This window comes from Lupinus angustifolius, chromosome LG11, assembly GCF_001865875.1.
Source record: "Lupinus angustifolius cultivar Tanjil chromosome LG11, LupAngTanjil_v1.0, whole genome shotgun sequence".
In the NCBI taxonomy this organism is placed as follows: domain Eukaryota; kingdom Viridiplantae; phylum Streptophyta; class Magnoliopsida; order Fabales; family Fabaceae; genus Lupinus; species Lupinus angustifolius.
The window spans coordinates 8530366-8555354 of record NC_032019.1 but is presented as its reverse complement, the minus strand read 5'-3'; the positions used below and the strand labels follow the sequence as shown (position 1 = coordinate 8555354).

The 24989-nt window shown below is 32.2% G+C and overlaps 2 protein-coding genes across 2 annotated transcripts; one reads left to right on the top strand and one right to left on the bottom strand.

Annotated features, from left to right (window-relative positions):
• LOC109360899 (eukaryotic translation initiation factor 2 subunit gamma-like) lies at positions 4969-10760 on the top strand. Its single transcript, XM_019606099.1, has 9 exons — positions 4969-5136; positions 6883-7033; positions 7142-7203; positions 8016-8128; positions 8214-8316; positions 8691-8918; positions 9010-9228; positions 9755-10015; positions 10174-10760. Exons 2-9 carry the CDS (start codon positions 6928-6930, stop codon positions 10495-10497), a joined length of 1416 nt encoding a protein of 471 aa, XP_019461644.1. The 5' UTR covers positions 4969-5136; positions 6883-6927; the 3' UTR covers positions 10498-10760.
• LOC109360900 (TMV resistance protein N-like) lies at positions 12381-13356 on the bottom strand. The gene is made up of 2 exons (XM_019606100.1): positions 12849-13356; positions 12381-12749 (listed from the first exon to the last, which is right to left on the bottom strand). The coding sequence occupies exons 1-2, from the start codon at positions 13328-13330 to the stop codon at positions 12461-12463; spliced, it is 771 nt and encodes a 256-aa protein (XP_019461645.1). The 5' UTR covers positions 13331-13356; the 3' UTR covers positions 12381-12460.

The window sequence follows — 24989 nt, the reverse complement described above, 5'->3', positions numbered from 1 at the left end:
ATTTTCCCCTTGAGGACAAGGTGGTTCTTTTAGGAGGGGGTATTAATAGGATTCGCATAGGGTAGTAGAAAAGAGGTTAGTTGTTAGGAGTTGTTTGAATTAAATAAAGAGGGAATTCCTAGAATATCCTTATTAGTTAGTTAGACTAGGGTATTATTTGTATAAATAGAGAAGGGGAAGTTTGTGAAGAATGAAGTTTTTGGACATTTTGTAAATGTGGAATAACTGAATTGGAGCAATTCGGTTGGGAGGGAAACTGCTGGCAGTTTCCATTTCATTCTTGTACTCTTGTATCTCTTTCTTTCAATACAGTTTCATAGATTCAAGATCAAATTGATCTTGGATACATTCTTTCTTCAATCTTTCTACTCTTTCTTTTCGTGATTAATACCAGTTCTAACACACACACCCTTTCCTTTCTCTCCTCCTCCAACTTTTCTCTCAACCTTTGTTGATCTTCATTTACTTGCTTAGGAGATAATAGAGACAACCACACCTTTCGGTTCTGATGTAAAAATGTGAACTTGTTTGAAAAACAATCATGCATGGTTCTTTTATCAAATTGTCATGGACGACCTAAAAGCATATGGCTGACCTTCATATGAGCCACATCTTCATACTTCCCTGTGGAAAAGGAAACGTCAACTTGTTCGTTAACAATTATTTTCTCAACCTCACTTAACCATTGAAGCTGGTAAGGAGTGGGATGTGGTCTAGTGACAAGAATTAGCTTTGAGACTAATCTTGAACTAACCATGTTGGCACAACTGCCACTATCTATTATAAGTAAGCATACCCTACCTTGGACCAAACATCTAGAATGAAAGATGTTGTCCCTTTGGTTGGCCTCATCTTCCATGACTTGATTATCCGAAAGTCTCCTCACCAAGAAAGATTTACCATGTGACATGACTCAGACCTTTCAAGCAAGAAGTGGCTCTGATACCACCTGATACGAATCTCCTTGAAGGGGGTTGTGTTTGTTTGGATAAAATAAGATAAATAATAATGAAGGGGGAAGGCGCCACAAGCAAAGTAGCTTGATAAGCCAAGGAGGTTCGCCACAAGGAAGGATCCTTGATAAGAACAAAGTTAGGGGGCCGGACCAATGGTGATAAGCCTATGAATGCCACAAGGATGGATCCTTGATAAGTTCTAAGTGTATGAGCAAAGCTCAACTAAATAGGAGTTAATCCAAACAAAATTCAACTTGTTATTTCATAGGAAATGACTTATTACATATAATTTTGTGGCTGCCTACATGGCTCCACAAAAATTGCACAAAATAAACACAATTTAATGGCCTAATTAAGACAATAAAAACTAAGTAATGGCTGATTGTAATCAACCCCCAACCTCACACGAAATTCCCTTACAAAGTGTTATTATTTTGAATTAAAAAACTACTTATAGAAGGAAACAAATAAAATATTCTTAACTACAATCATAACTCTCTTGAATTTAAACTTGAATGGTTTGATGAAGAATCATGCAACCAAAGATGTCCAAGTTCAATGTATTTCCTCAAAAGGGAAACAAAACCACACTCTTAACTATATGGTAGTCATGTAAGGAAATTGTTTAGCACAATCATAACTCCTTTGCCATATAAGGTAACTTCTAATGCGCCCCATAATGTTGATTGTACATGTCATAAGTGTTTTGATTCGAATTCAAATGTTTCCCTCCAATAAGGCAACAATTGAACACACTTATACCAATAAGGAAACTTCAAAACAAACTTTAAGTGTTATTTTTTAATGTTTTCACGCCTCATTCCAAGAAAGGCAACAAATCATTTCTCATCCTCTTTGATCCACACGCCTCCTTTCAAAAAGGAAGTGATTCATCTTTTTAAATCTCATATCAATCTTTCAATAAGGGAAATAAATCATTCCCTCTTAAGTTACCATGTCAATCTACCAAAAGAGGAAATAAATCATTTTACATGTCTCTTCTAAGAGGGAAATAATTTCCCCTATAAACTTAAAATGTTTAATGGCTAAAATGAAAATACTAAAAATAATCCTAAGCTAAATGTGGGAGAAATGACCTCCAATTTATTCAATCTAACTTCAAATTTTATCAAGTTTTCTCAAAAATCATAAGCCGCATTTGGCTCACATCACCGACACCCATGTTAAAGGTGGTGAAATATGTGTTGATAAAAATATAAACTTTGTTTTATTGGGGTGAAGAAAGTTTATATTTTTTTTTGTATGTGATGACTATGTGCAACAAAGTAAACTAGTTTAGCCTCTCTTTGGTAGAGGAGAGTTAGAGTGGAGAGAAAAGGGTGAGAGAGGGATTGAATATAAAATGCAAATTTCTCTTCTTTGATTTAGAAGAGAGAAGAGACTAAAAAGTATGTGGATCCCACACAAAAAACTTTATTCCTCATTTGGTGAGAAAGTGGGAAGAGATGAAATTTTTGTATGCAATGACATAAATGCCCTTCAATTTTTTCTGTAATTTTTAGTTTTAAATATTATTAGGGACATTTTTGTCATTTGAATCATAATATCATATCTCTATTCTCATTTTCTATTCAACCAAATAAAATAGAAAGAAAATAAAATATATTTTTCTATTCATTTTCTCTCATTCTTTTCTTATACCAAACATCACCGAAATCTACTTTATTTCTTCTCTTTCTCTTTTTCACCTCTTCCTTTCACACTTCTTTCTCTCTTCTTATTTTCTCTTGTGCAATCAAATAAAGCCTTAGAGTATATACAGGTGTGAAGAGACAGAGGAACTAAACGAGAGCTTGCGCAATTAGCAGGAAACATTGTTCAATGGAGTTTTGTGAGGAGATAAACACTCTTAGTTTTTTTTGTCTCCCCTAAGGAACTAATGAGCGTGTTGTTTTATGAGAAGACAAAAATAGTGTCGCTCACTCAATTGGAATGGTTCACTTTTTTATTTTATTTTTGGAATTGAATGAGCTTTCCGCCACTAAACCAAGTCTTATGGTAAACACTATCAGTGTGAAAAGAGAATGATTAGAGTATGCTTGGATTATGGCTATGCAATCGTTTTTTTTTTTGGTGTGGTGAAGCAATCGTTTTTGTTGTTTCTTTACACTAATTTATTACACTCATTATTTATATTTAAATAAAAATGTTCCTAAAGTGAATACAGTTCAAAATTTCACTGAAGTAGAGGAGTCACACCAAAGATTCTAGAGTTTAGCTCCAGTGTGTAGGTGATACTCTAGAAAATAAATACACGAATTTGATTCGACAGAAATGTATTAAATAAAATATAATAATCACAGTCATTAATAATATTTAGAGATAATAATGTCAAATTGGGTCTACTAGGACTAGATTTTGTAAAAGGGGATTGGGTCGAATACAACGTTTTGTTGATCAAGCATGGTGTTGTTCTCATGGAATGACGGGGCTCTTGGATTGTTGGATACTTGGGTTTGCAAGGAACATCTGTCCAAGCAGTGAATCACTTCATGTCCCAAACCAATAAAAATGTTGTATTTTATTACTTTTTGGTTTTAAATTTTTTATTTTATTCATGTATTAATATATAATTGATAAATGAGATACTATTTAGGATAGGTGATTCCATCCGTTCAATAATGATGTATGTAGAGGTATGAATTGGGTATATGTATATGCACTGATTTGTTATTGGTTTGGGATAGTTCTCTTCATCGGGTGTGGGTAGAATGTGATTAATAAAGGTTATGCCACTACACATGCTTGTGCTTCCTTTGGTAACTTTACTTCTTATTTGAAGATTAGATCGTATATAGTGGGTATTGGTCATGAGTATATTGAGTGTGGTAAGCTTCTATAGTAGTGGTCTAGTGGGATATCCTTATCTCATAGGATCTTGTTTTATCGGGTTTAATCCTTCCTTTGTACATTAACCAAAGACTATAAAATATGTGCACTAACAGATGTATACACAGTCAATACATTATCCACAATTTATTTGTAATACTTTTTTTATAAAAGTTAATGATAACTAAAAATCAATGGTGGATGATGTAGTGACAATGTAAAAAACCTTTACACTATCATTTATATATATATATTTCCCTTAATCAAATACTATACTCACTTTTCGTCTTTGTTTATATTCAATTATCATAACATGACATTCTCGGGGAAGCAGGGAAGGGGAAAAGTGGTGCTAAAATCCCTGTCATTTTTACTTTTCCCTCCTCAAGACTATAGTAGTGAGTTTTTAGAATTTGCAAAAAAAAGTGAGACTTTTCCATCAACCAACTGTATGAAAAATAAAGTTATTTCTCTTTCCTTCTATTCCTTTTTAACCAAATCAATATGGAAAAACATATTTTCCTTCTCTTACTTGTCTTTCTTCCTTTTGTTAAAATCCCCCTCTATCTTTTTATTTGTCGAACCAAACATTAGGACTAGACAACAGAGTCCAATGAACTTCAAAATGGTTATAATTTGCTCTCTTCACCAAATGAGTGAATTGAACTACTTGAAATCACTTAACTTTTGGCCCAACGTAGCTAAAAGATTTACTTAAAATTTTAAAAAATCGGATTTTTATAATATAATTATACATAATAACTAATTATATTTTTATTTATTTATATATATTATAAATTTATAATAATTATTAATTATATATAACTGAAAGAATAATTAGTTAAATCGATTAAACATAATATGTGAATTTCTTTCGGGTTCTACTCTTATTTCATAACATTAGAACCACATATAACTTGTAGAGGAGATAAATGTTACTTTTTAAACAAGACTTCTATTTTGATTACGATTTGATATATTTATACTAACACTATAAGTGTTTTTTATACTGTCAACAATGATATAAAATGTAAATTCTTTTAATTATGTCAAATTTAAGGGATGTAAATGTAATTTTACTTTTTATTCACACAAAGGTTTTAAATAAAATGTAATTTTACTTTTTATTCACACAAATGTAATTTTACTTTTTATTCTTTTTTGAATTAGGGTTTGTCATCTCTTTAGCTTTAGGCAGTCTCTCTCTAACACACTCTCACTTCTCTCTTCCACACCTCATCTTCCTCCCCCGCCGTATACCTATTCTCCGCCACCTTTATCCGCCGTAGTTTCTTCCCCTCCGATCACCAAAGCGTTCAGCTTCTTTCAGGTTTTTATTTTTTCTATTTTTCGTTACCCCTTTCTCCTGTTGCTATTAAGATTTTCTATGTGCCCTTTGTTTGTCCTTATGTTATTTGTGTAATTATGCTGTTTGAATGATTCACTAGCTGTGTTTTATTTTATTTATGAATTACTTTTTGCTTGGGATTGTGGAAGATTTGATTCTTAGGGTTAGGAGATCCTCTCATGAGGATTGTTATTAATCAATTAGGGTGTTGTTTGAATGTTTCACTTGATTGGTTTAAATATTATAGCTTGCATTTGAAATTGATCAATCTTTTATGAGCTGCTGCAAAACAAACAAAAAACACTAATCATTGGGGTGAGATGCTCTGATTATAATGAAATTTTGACCGGAGTCGGTTGTTTTTTCTCTTCTGAAAATTAGTGTGAAACATTAAAATTACTATGCAAAGTTTAGCATTTTTTTTTGTTTGTAGCATTTTTTCCATCCCATTGTCCCTGTATCTCATTTGTTATGTATATATATTTGTTTTCAAACTACTTGTTATCCTATGTCTCTGAAGACTTATTTGAGTAACTGTTGCTAGTTGGTATGGTACCCATAAGCCATTAGATGTTGGCTATTTGTGGAAGACAGGATTAGCATGAGTTTATATTAACATTAGGGCCTATTGGCAAGTGCATTGGTGCAGATGATGAATGGGAAAAGGGTGCCCCACGTCACATCAATTTATCAAAAGATTCTTATAAATCATTTTGTATGTATTTGACTTCTTCTCTCAAGGGTAGGACCTTTTAAGCTATGTCACTAGTTCAATTTTCATTAGCATACTATTTTTCTGTATGGAACTTTGGATCAAGTCTAAGTCTAGAAATAGGAGTTGGAATACATAAGACCATGATGGTATCTTTTGTCACAAACAATTGTGTCGAGGAAGAGAGTTGTCAGTTTTTTTGGGGGTGTAAGCATGAGTAAGGATCCAAAGGACGGGAAGATGAATGAATGTGGATATTTTCAACATGGTGAGATGGGTTTTTTGGAATTTATGTTTTGAATTTCTTAAAAACTTAAATCAAATGGGTACCTTTGATTTGAGATTATGAAGGGGCAACCACCTTTTTAGATGCTAACTGACCTATTAATTGATTGTTTAAATAGCTGCAAAATAATCATCGGCTTTGTTTTGCTCAATATGCTTTTTGTTGTTGGAAATTGCTATTATGTAAAGGGAGAAGTATGATGATTTCTTGCAACTATGAATAGACTTTCATTAGTTGCCGTGTATGGTTTTTTGTTTGTCAATTCATCATTTCATCTACTATCACTTTCAAGCTTAAATTTTTCAACCTTGAATCTGCACATTAATTCCCTAGTAAAGTATTTGCATGTAGGAACCCAAGTACTTGTATACGAGTTATTTGAGTTGTAGTGTTAACCATCTAAACTGAAAGTCAAGGAGTATATTTACTAATGCCTCTGATTTGGAGGGGTTTCTGTGCAGCTTTTCCATATGTGGAAAAAACCAGTGGCTTTTGTGAAGGTGTAGAATAACCAATCAATGTACTTTGGACATTTTGGAAAATCATTACTATTATTTTTTATATTTTTGAGAAATTAATATATTTACATTAAGCATAAATCTTTGATCTGAAAATAAGTCATGGTAGGGTAAGATTTTAGAGGAATGGGTTATCATATGTTCATATACAGTTTTTTACAAAAAATGTAGATGCTGATGCAGGTTTCTTGTCCTTTGATGCTAACATGCAGATAATTTAGCATTGAATATTTATAAAGTCATAAACTACTTTCAAAATGGCGCGGAAGGGTTTGATGGAACAGGATCTGAAAAAATTGGATGTGACAAAATTGCATCCACTTTCTCCTGAAGTCATATCTCGGCAGGCTACCATTAACATTGGTACTCCAACAAATTTGAACTACAACAAATTTCTCCGTTAAAAAAAAAACTTGCCGGTGGCTCTTTTCAATTGATGATTGTTAATGCTGATGAATTGTATCTTGACAGGCACCATAGGTCATGTGGCACATGGCAAGTCAACAGTTGTGAAAGCAATATCAGGTGTTCAGGTATTCCTCTATCTTTAACTTTTATCTGTTTTTGTGGGGGTGTAGTGTTGGGGGTGAGGTGTTTAAAGTCATACAACTATACATGGATGATTAAAATTAAAAGTTAGTTAATGATCACGTTATCATTTAGAAAAACAATATGCATTTATCTTTTAATCTTGACCATTCAAATAAGATCCAATTGTCCATATGAACTGTTTTCATTTCTCAGAATAACAATTGTTCTCATTTGAGTCACTTCCTACATATATATATACACATATATAATTCCTTGTACATGGTTTATAGAAAAAAATTTCATCATCAAACTGTCTAGACATAGGTGATTTATTTTTTGGAGTTAACCAAGGGTATCCCTCACTTATGTGTAAGGAATTAATTCCTTTCAGTGTGTTTGCTCCTCCCAGCAAGTGTCACTCCTGAGGATCGAACCTTGGCCTTTGGTCTTGTACCATACTTGGGGATCCAGCGGGGCCTTACACTACTGAAATTCAAATGAAAAAAGTATTTACATATTGCTTATAATCATAAATATTATCTAATTTAAATTTTACCAAATGTAATTAGCATGTTGGTACATGAAGCTTTGAAATCTGAGTTGCCACAGAGTTTGAAGTGGGTTTTTTTCAAGGCAAGGATTTTTGTTTTGTCACTGATAAATTGTCTAGTTAGTTTAATTTGATTAGCTATAAGGTTTATTGAAATCCTCGAAGAAAAGTGGTTTTTTCTCCTAGTCAGTATAGAATGTTTGTGAACATATACAAATCAGTTGAATTTGCTTAATTTTTTACTTGTTTCCCATGAATGTGCAGACTGTGCGCTTTAAAAATGAGTTAGAGAGGAACATCACAATCAAGCTTGGCTATGCAAATGCAAAGATATATAAGTGTGAAGATGAACGGTGTCCAAGGCCTATGTCCTACAAGTGGGTATTCATTTACAAATCGTTATTATATTATGAGGTTATTTTAACTTCAGTGATTACTGATATTATTAAAAAAAAATTACAGGGCGTATGGGAGTGGAAAGGAAGATGCTCCTCTGTGTGATGTGCCAGGGTTTGAAAACTGCAAAATGAAATTGCTGAGACATGTTTCTTTTGTGGATTGCCCGGTAAAGTCCTGAACCGTCATTTGGTATTTAGCTTTGTTTTATGCCACAATTTCACAAGATTTTGTATACTATTTAGGACTTTAATAGACCTGCCATTGGTTTTACATATTTTTGTCCCTTCAAAGTTCATTTTTTTCCCTTTAAAATTCATCTCCCCCTCCAAGGGGATATATATATTGTTGGGCACAATATAATTGCCATTTTTTGCTCTTACACTTTGGCATATGGTGCAAGATTTTCATGTTTTAATGGGTATCTTTCTACAGGTCAGTTAGATATTGGTCACCAATCAATGCTAAATCATTCAATATTTATTTAGTTCGCGTGCTTTTGCATCTATATAATATTTGTTTTTACTTGTCCAATTTCCTTAGGGACATGATATTCTCATGGCTACAATGCTTAATGGAGCAGCTATCATGGATGGAGCTTTGCTACTCATAGCTGCTAACGAGAGTTGCCCACAACCACAAACCTCTGAGCATTTAGCTGCTGTGGAAATTATGCGGCTACAGCACATAATAATCCTTCAGAACAAGGTAGACCTGATTCAAGAAAATGTTGCAATCAATCAGCATGAAGCAATCCAGAAGTTCATACAAGTAGGTTTTCAATGAAAGAAGTTTCTGCTATACAAATGAATCCTTCTTCAATAACTTGCATAATTCTCTCTACTTTTTGGTGACTTGCCAGGGAACTGTTGCTGATGGTGCACCCGTAGTACCTATTTCAGCACAACTGAAGTATAATATTGATGTTGTGTGTGAGTATATTGTGAAAAGGATCCCAATTCCTGAAAGGAACTTCATCTCTCCCCCTAATATGATTGTTATTCGGTCATTTGATGTCAATAAACCTGGGTTTGAGGTTGATGATATAAAAGGAGGTGTAGCTGGTGGAAGCATTCTAAGGGTAAGTCTTTTGGTCAATATTCCAGTATGGTGCTTTTTAGTGCCGCACCTTGACTTATCCGACTTTGTCTGCATAGCATGCAGTTCCTAGTATTTCTATTAGTGTTTTGAATGGTTGCTGCATTAAAATGTATGTTGCATTGTGTTTTAAATGTTCAAACGATGTTTGAATTTAAAAGCAGTGGCTCTCTGTGCAAAACATTTTGCAGATAATGCAAAGGGCGTCTTAATGGATGAGAAACTTTAAAGCAAGTATCCTGCTAATTATTGCATCTTAATGTATTTATTTTTAATTTTTAAAATGGAACTTCTTGTGCATGCAATTTTACCTTGAATGTCTGTCATTCTACTTACAAACCAGAATAGAGTAATCAATTTTTTGGTGTTTTTATCTCTAAGCCCATGAATCTGATATGATGAATCTTCTGTGTCTGAGAGGCCATGGACCCATTGATCCTGTACTGATTCTGTAATCAGATATATTGACATGTTTTTGTTGTACAAATCTGACAATTTGTTTTTTGCAGGGTGTTTTAAAGGTCAATCAATTCATTGAAGTTAGACCTGGTATAGTTGTTAAAGACGAGGTTGGAAATATCAAATGCACACCCATATACTCTAGAATAGTTTCACTGTTTGCTGAACAAAATGAGCTTCAGTTTGCTGTACCTGGAGGCTTAATTGGTGTTGGGACAACAATGGATCCCACTTTGACACGGGCTGATAGGTTAGTTGGGCAAGTTCTCGGAGCGGTTGGATCATTGCCTGAGGTTTTTGTTGAGCTTGAGGTAGGTGGCCATGTCTAACTGTTTATCAGTTTATGTGCATCTACCATAAAATTTGGGTTGTCAATCACCTTTCTATGTTTTGGAGTTCATGAGAGTGGATAAAGAGCTTACTTTTCATGATATCTTTATCCATCACTTTTCACATTATGGTCTTGCAGGTAAACTTTTTCTTGCTTCGGCGGCTTCTAGGTGTCCGGACAAAAGGCACCGAGAGACAGGGAAAGGTATCTAAACTTGCTAAAGGAGAGATGCTAATGTTGAACATTGGATCAATGTCAACTGGAGCCAGAGTTGTTGCTGTGAAGAATGATTTGGCCAAGTTGCAACTTACTTCCCCAGTATGCACTAGCAAGGGTGAGAAGATTGCGCTTAGTCGACGTGTTGAGAAGCACTGGCGTCTTATTGGGTGGGGTCAAATCCAAGCAGGTATCACTCTCGATGTTCCTAGCGCCCCCTTTTCCGTTGCAGACATAGTAGAATAGACAAAGAAGAAACCCTTGTTACAAAATTGTCAGAGGAATTTAGAGATGTGGGAAGGGAGACAATTGTTGGGAACCATTTTTTTGAGGTGGAGAAGAAAACGTTTGGAATGTCTAATTTTTGTTTTACATTGTTATTTGGTTTTTACCCCTTTCTATACTATATAAGTTTTATCTTAATGTCAATTGAGTTTAGGTTGGGGTGAGCATATTAACGAGTATTTGTTGCTTTCAATGGTTACACAATAAGCGTTACTGTTCCGGCATATTATATGATGCATTTCTTACTCTTTTTAAATGAAGCTCTTGTGATGAATGTGTTGTGATTGTTCTAAGAGAAAAAGATATATACACTGACAGCGAAATTTTTTTTTACACTGTCACTGCATCATCTGGCATTCATTCTTAATTATGTTTGACTTTTTAGAAAAAATAATTCAAATGAATGGTGGATGATGTACTGATTGTGTGTAATTCTTTACACTGTCAGTATATCAATATTATATTCATTGGAAATTTTTTCGAAGGGTAGTATATTAGAAATTGGATAAAAATTTGGAAAAAAGTTAAAGGCGATTATTAAATTAGAAGGGAAAAATGCTTAAATAAATAAGAGTAGATATGAAAAAATTGCACATAAAAAAATATGTAGTATAAATAAAAACATCACAAGTTTTGGAATGGTGGATGGACTAAGCACTCACCATTTCATAAAAAATAATCACCATTTTTTTTTGAAGTTTTCTTATTTCAATTTTAGCTTATCAACAAATTAAAAATAAGACTCCGAGTATTTACATAACCTAAAACCATATCAAATTAGTTGCCCTTGGTCCTTAAGCCTTAAGATACCATTTTATAAAAGTCAACTCTTTTAGCTTGCATATAATGTATTACTACACTAGTTTCATACGTCCTCATTTTTAAGGTTATAAATATAGCTAAAGAAATTATTAAATGATGTGGAAATTGGATCCATTTTAATTAAAATAACTTCATTTAAAAAGAGGAAGATTCCTCTCCATGATAGAGAAAAGTGAAGAGGGTCCACTATCTCATAAATTATTATATGTTTAGTTTTTTAATGCATTATATATATATATATATATATATAGATATATATATATTATCCTCCACCGTAAGAGTTGAGTTTAAAAAGCTCTTCTAAATCTGCATTTACCCAATTGATTATACTATCCTGGCCGAAGTATATGTTATGTAAATAGCCAGCAATGTTCCAATGAACTCATATTCATCTACAGTTGATCTGATCTTAACACATTAGTTATTTGTAATATTGTAATTAATTACGAAAACACATAGAGTTATAAGATGGTATGATGATGAAGATAAATGACTTAAGAAACTGAGGTGTAGGAAGTTGTGGATTTGAATTTCGACAAAAACAATGGAGTTATAATGTGGTTTGATGATTATGGTGAAAAGTATAGGTAAAGGAGATTGAGGTTTGAGTTTCACACACAACAAAAATGAAAAGTGTGAATAAAGGAAGTTGAAATTCAAGTCTCATTCATAATAAAAATATTAACATATTAACAATTGCGGATAAAAAAAATAGAAAAAACTCATGCTTTTTAATAGATTGGGGTGCAAAGCACACAAACTTTTATTAATAAAAAACAAAAGATACAAAGAAATTGGAAGAAAAGTTTGCTAAGCCACCATGGAACACATCTTCTATCACATAAAATGTATCATTTCATATGTCACTTACATATGACTGGTTAAAAAAATATTGAATTATTATATTTTTAACTTAAATATATATTTTTAACCAATCAAAATATACAATGACATATGTTTTGGGACAGCAGATGAGTTCCCAAACGAGTAACTGGTTTCGCTGAACGAATGCTCCCCGCCTAGCTATCCCTAAGCAACAAGCCACATGAGAAAGAAACGTGATTTGAATCATTAAATTAAATTTTATAATAAAACTGGTACATCAAAATCCAAAGTGATTATTATTGTTTGAATTTTCCAAATGAGAAAGCATATCAGGTGAGAGGCGAAGCATGCGTATATTTCTCTCCATTTTAAGGTCAGTGATACGTTTAACAGTGGCCCGATGATTATGACAATTTTCTAAGTTTGGTATGGTCTCAAAATACTGTTTTTGAAGCTGTGCAAGTTGCTCATACTTTGCAATTTGCTGATCTAGATCTCCAACATATACTCGATTTAATTTCTCTAAAACATCCTTTGCAATTTTCTCCACAAGTTCAGATTCCATCCTGTATGAGTATGCAATCATCATGGTTAATTAGGAGTTTATAATGAAAAGAAAGCCAAATAATGAACCAAAAATAAGAAAATAGATAGAGATTAATTACCTGTTGACAGAACAATCCCACCCAGAAAAATTAGCAGCTTCTCTCAAAGCTTCCCTCCACTTTTGCACCTTATTAATATTACCCTTAAAACGTTTTTCATGTTCAACAAATGCCTCAGCATAACTTCCACTCTGGTTACGAACATGAGAAGGATCAATACCATAAAAAATAGGCAAAACAATTTGCCCATTACTCCTCTTACATTCAAGTATTTTCACAAGTTCATCTAAACACCACTTAGAATTACCATAGTTTTGTGAGAATACAACCACAGAAAGCTTTGCATCTTCAATAGCCCTAAGAAGTGAGGATGATATTTCATCACCCCTTTGAAGATTATAGTCTATGTAGGTTTTGATTTGGAGTCTTGTTAAAGTTGCATGAAGATGGTCTGTGAAAGTGTAACGTGTATCCTCACCTCTAAAGCTGAGGAACACTTCGTGCTTTTGCTGAGAAGTGCTTGAGGAACTTGACCATGCCATGGGTATTATTTGCTAAGCTAGGTTTTGTGTATTACACACTTTGTTAATGGGATATGAGAGACTTAATTCTTCATGAATATCATTGGGTAGTTCCTTTTATAGCATTGTGCCGGTGTGGTATACAACTATGTCACAGAACTTCGCGAGACTTAGTTTTTTAAGGTAAAATAATGTTATTTTGACTTATGATTAGTAGAATTTATGAAAAGTTTGGTTCATGATACAAGGTATTATAATATATTTAAGTAGATATTTGTCTTTTATGTTTTCATGATGATGCTATATCTGTTGGTTAAATTGATAAGGATTTAACTTATAAGGTATGAATTTGAATCTTATTAGTTATGTATGGATTTCTTTAATGGGTAATATAAATGTACTATTTTAACTTCGAAATTCAACTCCATCACTTAAACTTTAGAAAAATTGGTGTTGTAACTATTTTTTGTTTCATTTTAATCCTATCCATAGATTTTCATTATCATTTCTTGCACTATCATTCATAATATATAGACCTATGAAATTCACCTTTTAGTTTTGTGAAATTGTACCATAAAAATTTGAATTTAAAGCTATAAGTTTGAGGATAAAGCAACATATAGAACCAACACTACGTTAGATATCGTAATAAACAGCGGCTATTCAACAACGTAATTTTGAATGACGTTGTTGAAAATGAGGCGGAAGAACATTAACAGCGCATAATAAAGCAGACGCTGTCAATTTGTGTAACTTAAACAACGCATTCTTAACAATGCGTTGTTGAACATCAGTAACGTTAGTGCTGACTTGAATGATTTATTTTTAACGGCGCATTTGATAGGAAGCGTTGTTGATGTGAATATATGCAACAACGCATATTTAAGGAAGCGTTGTTGAAGATGACATAGTAATCGCACTTGCTTAATTATGCGTTGTTGATGTTTTACGACTTTTTAAGCATCCAAGAAATTAATGGTGGAGTAGTAATGCATCTCTTCATTTGTTGAAATATTAATGGTTGAGTGGTTATGCGTTTCTTGATTGTTGAAATATTAATGGTTGAGTAATAATGCGTTTCTTGGTTGTTGAAATAATGGTTGAGTGGTTATACGTCTCTTCGTTTGTTGAAATATTAATGGTTGTTCATCTATAAATATTGTGGTTCACTCAATGTTCTAATTCATCAATAAGCTAAGAGCCTAAAGAGCCTAAGAGTATGTGTTTCTATAAGAGTATGTTCATGAATATAGGAGGAAGAAAACACAGAGTAGTAAAAAAAAAGCAATACTGCAAAAGAGAAAAATCACCCAGATTTGTATAGAGGAGTCAAGGAAAAATTAGTTCATTAAGCTCTTTCAATTTTTATTGATCTCTTTCAATTATTTTTAAAAGGAAATCAATAAACTGATGTACAAGATTTGTGTAGAGGAGTAGAAGAAAAAATTATGGACAATATTATTTTCTCTTCTACCAAATCATTTAGTTCATTATAATGTATTTTGCCTCTCTGAATGAATAATAAAACAATTATTTTGTATGTTAATTTCTGTTTTTTTAATTATTTGGATGATTATTCTCTTTAATATTTTTTCACTTCCTTATTAATAAACACAATAAACAAATTATCAATACTTAATAAATACAAAAAAAAATTAACAAAATGTAATGTTTAATATTTGATCCAGTTTGTATTAATAAACACAATTATATAGTAATAATATACTTCATGGCAACTTCATGTTAATTTAAGTAAATTTATGTTGTATACATATTTTCTAGTTATGTAAAATGTTAATTTAACAGCGCATAATCAAGACTGCATAATTAGATTCTAATCAACAACGCTACATCTCGGCAGCGTTGTTGATGTGTTAATGAAAATAAGTAGTAAACAGCTGGATACGCAACAACAACACACTGAATATGCAATGTTGAATATGTTGATACAACAATGCTACGTTAAATATGCGTTGCGGAAGAGGTCGTGTTCATAAAATGAGTAGTATACAGTTGGATACACAACAACAACGCAATCGTTAATATACGTTGTTGAAGATGTTAATATAACAACGCTACCATTAATATGCACTGTTGAAGGGGTCAATACAACAACGATATCGTTAATATGCGCTGTTAAATGATTACTACAGTTTAAATACCTAAAACATGACTTGTTTCCTCTACGCTCTCAAACTTACTCGAAAAGAAATCCTCACACTCTCAGCAAACTCTCATACTTTCATAAACTCAAAAAACTTCATAAATGACTTCCCAAAGTGGCGATCATGTATCTCACAGTAGTGACGAAGCTACACCGACTCCACAAGACCAACAAATCGTTTCTAAAAAATGACCTCCACGTGGAATGACTTCCATGAAGAATGTCATTCGGTCAAGAAGCAAGGATGTGAAAATAGAAGTTCAATGGAACTCTAAAGGCCAATCGTTAAACAAGAAGGGTGGCAACGCATTGGTAAACTACATTGGTGTTGTTGTTAGGCAGAATCTGAAGCTAACATTCAACAAATGAAGCTAACATTTGAAGCTAACATTCGACTATGAAAGAGCGTATTTGGAATGAAATAACAATAAGTTTATTTTTTCAGTTTTTGTGTTTTCATGCAATGTACGTATATGTGTTATGTTTTCATGCAATGTACGTATATGTGTTATGTTTTCATGCAATGTACGTATATGTGTTATGTTTTCATGCAATGTACGTATATGTGTTATGTTTTCATGCAATGTACGTATATACATGCAATATATAATGTATATGTGTATTTATTTAAGGCAACTTTTAATGTTTGTGAGGAGCATAAGGATTATATCCTTAAATCGGCTGGCAAGGCTCTCCGACAATTCCGAACTGATGTCGGAAAATTACTCAGAGATACTGATGGCAATATCAACCTAAAACCTCCAACTAAATATGCAAATATCGTCGATGAAGAGGATTGAAAAACTGTTGTCACCCTACGCACACAAGACAAGTCTTTCTTAAAGACAAAGTTAGGTGATGCCCAAAATACAAGTCCAAGGGTCAACACACCAATTTGAAAAAGAAAACGAGTTACAATTGGAGTTGTAGAAGAACCAAAACCATGATCGAATTTTGATAGAGTGCATAATATTTAAGACACTACACCCCCCTCCCTAAAAATTACCTCATTCCTCAATAACCAAATTGACCAAACAACGACAAACCAAAGCATCCTCCACCACTTGCTAGCTTTAGCAATTCTGCAGCAATCAATTTGCCACCGAAGAGCATCCCTGCTGCACCCAAACAGAGCTGTAACAGCACGGGACTGGTGGACACCACCCGACACAGCAGCCAGAAAACTAGTCCAAGCGTAGAACTCATCCCAGACAGCAGCCGATAAGGCACAGGTCCAGAATAAATGTTGCACGTCCTCCTCACCCTGCATACAGAAACAACAACTAATATCTGCAGAAACCGGAATAATACTCCTTCTTTGCAGCAGAGTTTTAGTAGGAATTTTTTCTCTCAACAGTTTCCAAACAAAACAACATACTTTGGAAGGGCAACAACCAATCCAAGCCTTGTCCATAAGTGAGGAATAATCAAAATGGGCCAAATTAAGAGCAACCGTGTAAGTGGATTGAACTCAAAACTTCCTGACATAGTTAGACTCCAGGACCAAGTATCCAAACCACCCTCCTTACAACCAACTTGAGAGATAGCAGATAAAAGATTTCGTTGTAACTCCTCCTCCCAAACAAAAAGAATTCTGCGCCAAACTACCATCCAATTCTAAGAACCGTTCAACCAAAAACCACAATCAAAAATCAAAGCATCTTTATTCAGAGCAATAGAGAAGAGACGAGGGAAGCTATCAGCCAAAGTACCATTCCCAACCCATACATCAGTTCAAAAATTAGTACAAGCTCCATCACCAATACACTTGAACATATTTTGGTGAAACCAGTTTCTAGTTAGAACATCCCCTTTACCAACTTTGTCCACGTCCTTCCACCATAACGACACAGACGAGATATGAGCCGGGAGAGAGTCACCATACTTAGACCTGATGACCCTAGCCCACAAAGACTCACTCTCCACCAGGAACCTCCATTTCCATTTCCCCAACAATGCCAAATTAAAGGCCTGAATATCCTTAACCCTGAGACCCCCCAACAACTTCGGTTTACAGACCTCAACTCAAGATACCCAAGCCACACCCTTAACACCATTTCTATTACCCCACAAAAACCTCCTTTGAATCTTCACAAGACTCAGAATCACCTTTTTATGAGCTTTAAATAAGGAAAGCAAATAAATAGGAATGTTAGCCAATATTGCATTAAGGAGAACCACCCTTCCACCAAAGGAGATGAATTTTCTCCTCCAAGAATTTAATCTATTTGCAACTGCCTCAATAACCGAAACCCAAGTGGAGCTATTCCTTGGGCTAGACCCTACCGGGATCCCCAAATACTTAAACGAAAAAGTACCAATACTATAGGATAAAAAATGAGAGGCAACCGAAAGAAAGCTCAAATCCACCTTTACACTGAATAAGGCACTCTTCAGAGCATTAACCTTTAAACCAGAGACCAATTCAAAACACCGCACAATACATTTAAAATCATATTATTTGTATTGACTTTTGTATATATGCTTTTGTATATGATTGTTGATATTAATGTTGTTTATTGTTTCAGAAATTAAGTAATGAAAACAACAAGAGGGCATCCAAGCCTTTATATCCATACCGAGCTTCTCGACCGAGGTATAGAGGAATCGAGGAAAGAATTGTAAGTATTGTTAATTTGTACATTATTGGTTATGTTTTGTATGCATATATATCTAATTACATTATTATTGGTTATGTTTTGTTAGTTGCAGAACAAAAGCGATACACCTATGGTGAAAGCCTCGATATGCAAAAAAAAAACATTTGATGAAGGTATTACTGAGAATGAAATATTGACTATAACATGAACCAAATTGGGGCAAACACACTTATATGTTTTACATAATGCCGACGAAGTTGAGCCATATGTTGAAACACACAAGGAGATGCTAAGGAAGTGTTACCCAAGTAAGAATGAAAATTGGATTTCCAAAGAGCATAATCGGTGTTTCACAAAGTAGCTAAAAAATCACATTGATGAGGAGTTGAATATAAATGCACATTTGTTTCTGAAAGATTGAAATGGTTAGCCAATAGTCCAAGCCTTCATGTCTTATCCTACACTGGTTACCTGATTAATGAGTTCCCATTTTATACAAAAAACAAGATGATCAAAGTAAAATGCAAAATAGTGGTGTGACTCTTGTTGCTCGAATTTTACACATGTCAAGTGCAAAAGATAGAAATCCAATATATGCGAACATGTCATACTTTGGAGTGATTGAACGCATATGAAAATTGGATTAGACAATGTTTAGGATGCCGATTTTTTATTGTATGTGGTTGATAACAACAATGACTTCCGATTTGATGAGTTGGGATTCATGCAAGTGGATCTTAATAGGTCAGGATATAAAGATGAGTCATTTATTCTAGCATCACAAGCTCAACAAGTATTCTATGTTAGTGACTCAACTGATATGAAATGGTCCATTGTTCTTTTAACTAACAAAATAATCGTCAATAATATTGATGACCAAGAATATGAACATATTGATGAAATTGATCTTTTTTTGGGACATATCAGTCGCGTGAGAGCGGACCAGGTTTCCGAAAGATTGAAATGGTTAGCCAATGGTGCAAGGCTTCATGTCTTATCCTACACTGGTTACCTGATTAATGAGTTCCCATTTTATACAAAAAACAAGATGATCAAAGTAAAATGCAAAATAGTGGTGTGACTCTTGTTGCTCGAATTTTACACATGTCAAGTGCAAAAGATAGAAATCCAATATATGCGAACATGTCATACTTTGGAGTGATTGAACGCATATGAAAATTGGATTAGACAATGTTTAGGATGCCGATTTTTTATTGTATGTGGTTGATAACAACAATGACTTCCGATTTGATGAGTTGGGATTCATGCAAGTGGATCTTAATAGGTCAGGATATAAAGATGAGTCATTTATTCTAGCATCACAAGCTCAACAAGTATTCTATGTTAGTGACTCAACTGATATGAAATGGTCCATTGTTCTTTTAACTAACAAAATAATCGTCAATAATATTGATGACCAAGAATATGAACATATTGATGAAATTGATCTTTTTTTGGGACATATCAGTCGCGTGAGAGCGGACCAACTACGGATGATGATTTATATTCGAGAGATGATAACGATGAAGGGCTTTGGGTAAATCAATATGCTCATCCAGACAATGATGACCCTAAAAGACAAAAACAATCAAAAGAAAATGAAAAAATAGATGCAAACAGTCTTTGTATAATTTTGATTGTTTGTAATTTGTATGATATTGTTTATTTGTAATTATGTACTCTGTCAAAACATAATTGGTATGATATTCATTGTTTGTATTTTGTATTGTACTGATGTTTAATAAAATAAACTTCTGTCCTATATTAATGTGTCTATGTTGTTCAAAATGTATAAATATATGTGTTGTTGAGAATGTCTGTTCTGCTAATAAATGTATATGCATGTATTAATTTATACAAATCAACATCGAATTCTAGGGGAAGCCCTAACATGCGCTGTAGTTAAAGGATAACCACAACATCGCTTTTTACAGAAAGCGATGTGGTACATTATTAATACAACATCGCTATGCATGTGATGCGTTGTTGTATTAAGGTGTTGTTTGAGAAAATTTATGAATAATACAACATCGTTTTTTCTGCTATTGCACCGTTAAATATATGAACTTCAACAGCGCAACAACAAGCGCGGTTAATAAGACCTATAAAATGCGCTGTTTATTTAAGACTATATGGCAGCACTTTGTGGACGATGCGTTGTTGTATTGATTCACTATATGACAGGCTTTTTATGTGTTGCGTTGTGGTACATAATCAATACAACGACGTTTGTGAAGTGCTGTTAATGATGACCATATACTACTACGGTCAAACAAAAAACGCATGAAAGTATTGTTATACATCTAAAATAAGCGAGGTTGAACGACAACTCTGACGTAGTGTAATTTAAAACATCTAATAACTTAAATAACCAACTTGAAAAATAATAATAACACAGAGCACTTATTAAAAATAAAACAAACTTATATGATTAACTTTAAAATAGAATATAACTTAAAGAGGAATCACTTTTTCCTCAAAATTTTTATAATAAGTAAATATTATACGAAGGATAAGGAAAAGCCTATGTAATACTAGACTTGAACCAAAACCAAAGGAAAGGACAAAATTTAGCCTACTTATTTTTAGTCAAATCACCAACCATGAAGAGGTTGAAAAGTTTAAAATAGAAAATATTGATTGATATTAAGTATAAGTTAAATTAAGTAGATTATTATATAGGCAAAAATTATTATAAATGATAAAATAATAATAACCTAAATGATAATTAATAGTAAATATAAACATAAAATAAATTCAAATAAAAGTGAAAATATCTAATAATGCTCTCGCATATCATTGAACCAGAAAACGACTTGATTTTATGTGTGAAAGTGAGAAGTGATTCCCTTATTTTAATTCAAAACCGGTGCCAGGAGAATATTTTATATAGCCATCAACTTTGACATGTGAAAGAAAATATTAAATGTGTAATATTTATGTACTATTAGTCTAAAAATTTATGTATAATTAATATATTATTTATCAATCATTTATATTTTTATAAAGAGTCCATAATAATTAACTATTAATAGTAGATGATGCAATAATAATATATAAAATTTTCATCGTTGCATATATTTTCTTCTCAATATTAAATCAAACATGTTAGTCCATATGAAACCTTTTCTTACAAAAGTATGTGAATGACTTGGAAATATAATTCAAATATTAATTGGATGACACTTCAAAGAAGGTGACATGCATCATGCATGTCTGTATTGGTTACATACTGGGTATTGAATTCTTGGATGCTAGTATAAATTTATTTGATAAAATTGTTTTAAAATTGTCATTTTGAGTTGGAAACCTATTTTTCTTCTTAGACACGTCATAATATTAAATATAATTCAGATAATGAGTTTTTTATCTTCACATTTAAAAAGTCTGGAAAAAGTATACGATGAGTTTTCATCACTTGATGAACATGAGATATGCCCTATTTCTTAAATGATGATGATCAAGAAGGGGATAAAGACTTTAGGCAAATTAAAAATGAAAGATGATTCATCTTTTGTTTTGTGACATTTTTTATAAAGAGCGCGCCGAAATAATTATGTTGTAAAGTTTTATGTCTTAATATTTTTTGTGAGATCCATCATCAAACAAAAAAATACACAAATATTATCTGTCAATTTAATTATCCATCCTGTGGATATTAATTCTATTTTTGATATAATATATATGTTTTGTTCATCCCTATTTTATTTTAGACATTGTCTTTGTTGGTATTCTGACTGATGTCCATGCTAGAGTAGCTGTTTGATGGATATAGATTGTATGTCCAAAAAAATTTATGTCATCATGTTTTTAGTTAATCAAACTTCATAAAATAATATTAAAATATTAATTTTTATTTTTATAATTTTTATTTTTAATTAAATGAGTTTTTTAATTGGTCTGGAACATAAAGTGAGACATCATATCTTCAGTGATATTTGATTAAGCATAACATACAAACATTTACACTTGAGTGACCTTATTTACAAGTCAGATTTTATAAGTTTTTATCCTGAATACAATTTACTAAATAATATTTAAGTAATATTAACTATAGTATACCGAATATATATCTCCACATTTATACTTTATATTCATTATTATATGTATTTCCAATAAAAAAATTCACTTCCCATAATAAGAGAGAAATTAATGAAGAGTAATTTTGAAATGTGATTGGACACATTTTCTAGAAAAAATTCAAATTTACAACTTTCTTAGAGAAATGAAGTGACATCATATAAGATTTGTATCTTGTCATTATATCATCCACAATTCATGTTAATCTTATTGATTCTTCAAAAAGTAATACAAATGAATACAAATAATGCACTGATTGAATACAAATTTTACATTAACAAAATATATAGATATTACCCTTTTTTTTAAAATATATATCAGTTAAAAATGCTTTATAAATAAATAGAAGGAATTTCTAGAGAAATTTCCACTTAAATATATAATCCAATTGAGAAGGAGTACAGTGTACGCAATAAAAAGAAGAAGAAAACAAAAGCTAGTTTTTAGATTCAAAAGTCAACTTTGCTCCAATCTAGAATCATCCGAGAAGAACATTATGTAACTGCAGAAACAGTTAAATAACCTTACTTTCCCTTAATTATGCGAAGACTTAAATAGAAAATTGGGTTGAAGCAAAAACAAATAATTCCCTAATCCCACTTTGGTGTCAAGTTGCACTAAAATATTGGGTTCAAAGAATTTGGTAGGCAACTCTTATATCCTTTTCACACATAAAAACTTGACATTCTTTGCCCAGCTCTACTAATCATTCTAAGCTGTACACACCTTTCTGAGGAACACAAATTTTTTATATCCATTTTTTTATCACTCTTTTTACAATCAATTCGTATGTGTTTTAAATAAACATCGCCAACCACCACCATGTGCTAGACAGTGAGACCACACTACTACTAGAAGGTACATATGAAGAGTAAATAGCCTCCACTAGATGCATATGGAGTAGGGTGAGGATGTGCTCGATTGGGACGGACTAAGACTTGTTCCTTGCCCGAATTTAAATATTGTCTAAGTCATTTTTTTGAATACGGACCAGATCTTAGCCCGAAGTTAGTCTGACCCTAAATATCGATCGAGTCAGCCTTTAAACCCAAATTCGATCTTAAATCCGATTAAATTTAATGCACACTCATTATTATGATATGTAATTTGACATATAAAATGATATATGTATATTCATTACTAATCATGTATATCGCGCCTTCCAAAAAAATCATATATATCGTGAAAAAAATTCGAGAATTAATGATATTTTCGATCAAATATGTGTTATTATTTTGTACATAATTGAATAGAGACAAATATAAATATGACGAGTGAGTGACTATGAGATGGGTCAGATAGGTCATGTTTGGTCCCTACCCAACCCTAAATATTAATTGAGTCTAATTTTTAACTCAAATTCAATCCTAGACTCGTTAAGATCCAACTCTATTTAGGTTCAGTTATAACCGGGCTATATTGGGTGAACGAGTAGGGTTGGGTCCTAAACCTAACATGGAGTACCATTGACCTCTTGTTTTTTGCTTTCATAATTGTTTTTAACTTGTATTATTCTTTTTTTTTTATGTCACTGGGTTTGTAGAGGGGTTGTATGATATGTGTGAATGAAACTGTGAAAATTGGGGTATAATGAGTGGTTGTTGACTGCATACCCAAATTGCTCACCAAATAATATTGCATGTAGCAGCTTGTCCAATCAAGTTATAACTTCATGCCATGTATCATTTTATTATGGTTGACAAAAAATATTGATTTTGTCTTTTATGCATGTGCTTCTCAAATTTCACTTATTGAGGTATTAAATTAGGGTTTAATTTTTCTTCAGGGGATAAGGATTCACCACGTTAAGGGGTTTAATGGATTTTTTTTTATAATAAGACTAGCAGTATACCCGTACACTTGCACGAGCCGCTTCTTTCTTTATGCATAATGCAAATATAATATACATATATTTTATAATATCAATAAATCATGTATTGAAACATTATATTTCTCATTCATATAGGTGCAATATTAACATTGATTTTTGAGTGTATATGTAGAATATTAACAATTATAAATGCGTTTGTATAAGCATTTATTTGTTGAAAGTGTGATTATAGAAAATATTTGATTCTTAAATAACTCAATAAATAAAATTCAAATTGTATTGGATAATATCTCACCTCTATATTCTCTATATAAAATTATAAATATAAGGAGTTATTTTTGCATCATATTTTTTGTGATTACGTTTATAAGTATCATATAAAGTCATAAAGATTTTTTAGCGTATCTCTTAAATATTTATATTTTATTTTAGATTAATGTTCATTGTGTATAAATATTTGAATATATTTTTAGCATTCAAATATTGTATAACTAAATGTTATTTATTTGATTATGTTTTAACTAATAATAATTGTATGAAAATAACTCATAAATTAAAAACACACTAAGTTAGGATATGACAGATATTTTTTCTGATAAATTTAATCAAAATAATAAAAAGAGTCTAATAATTGATTTGTCATATTACTAATTAAAATACATATATTTTTCATGAATATATATACCATTGTTATCTTTTAATTAAATAATATAATGATAGTAATTAAATACATGTGACCCGTGCATTCGCATGGCTAAAAACACACATGTTACTTGTACATCCGCATTACTAAGAAAACACATGTTACTCATGTATTCGCATAGTTAAAACGCACATATTACTCATACATTCATATTATTAAGAATATACATCTTACTTGTGTATTTGCATGTTTAAGCACATAAGAAAAATAAATTGATAATTTTTAATTTGAATTTTCTACAATTAGTATTAAATTATTATCAACATATAAAATATATCAAAAGTAGGAAGGAAAAAATGTGA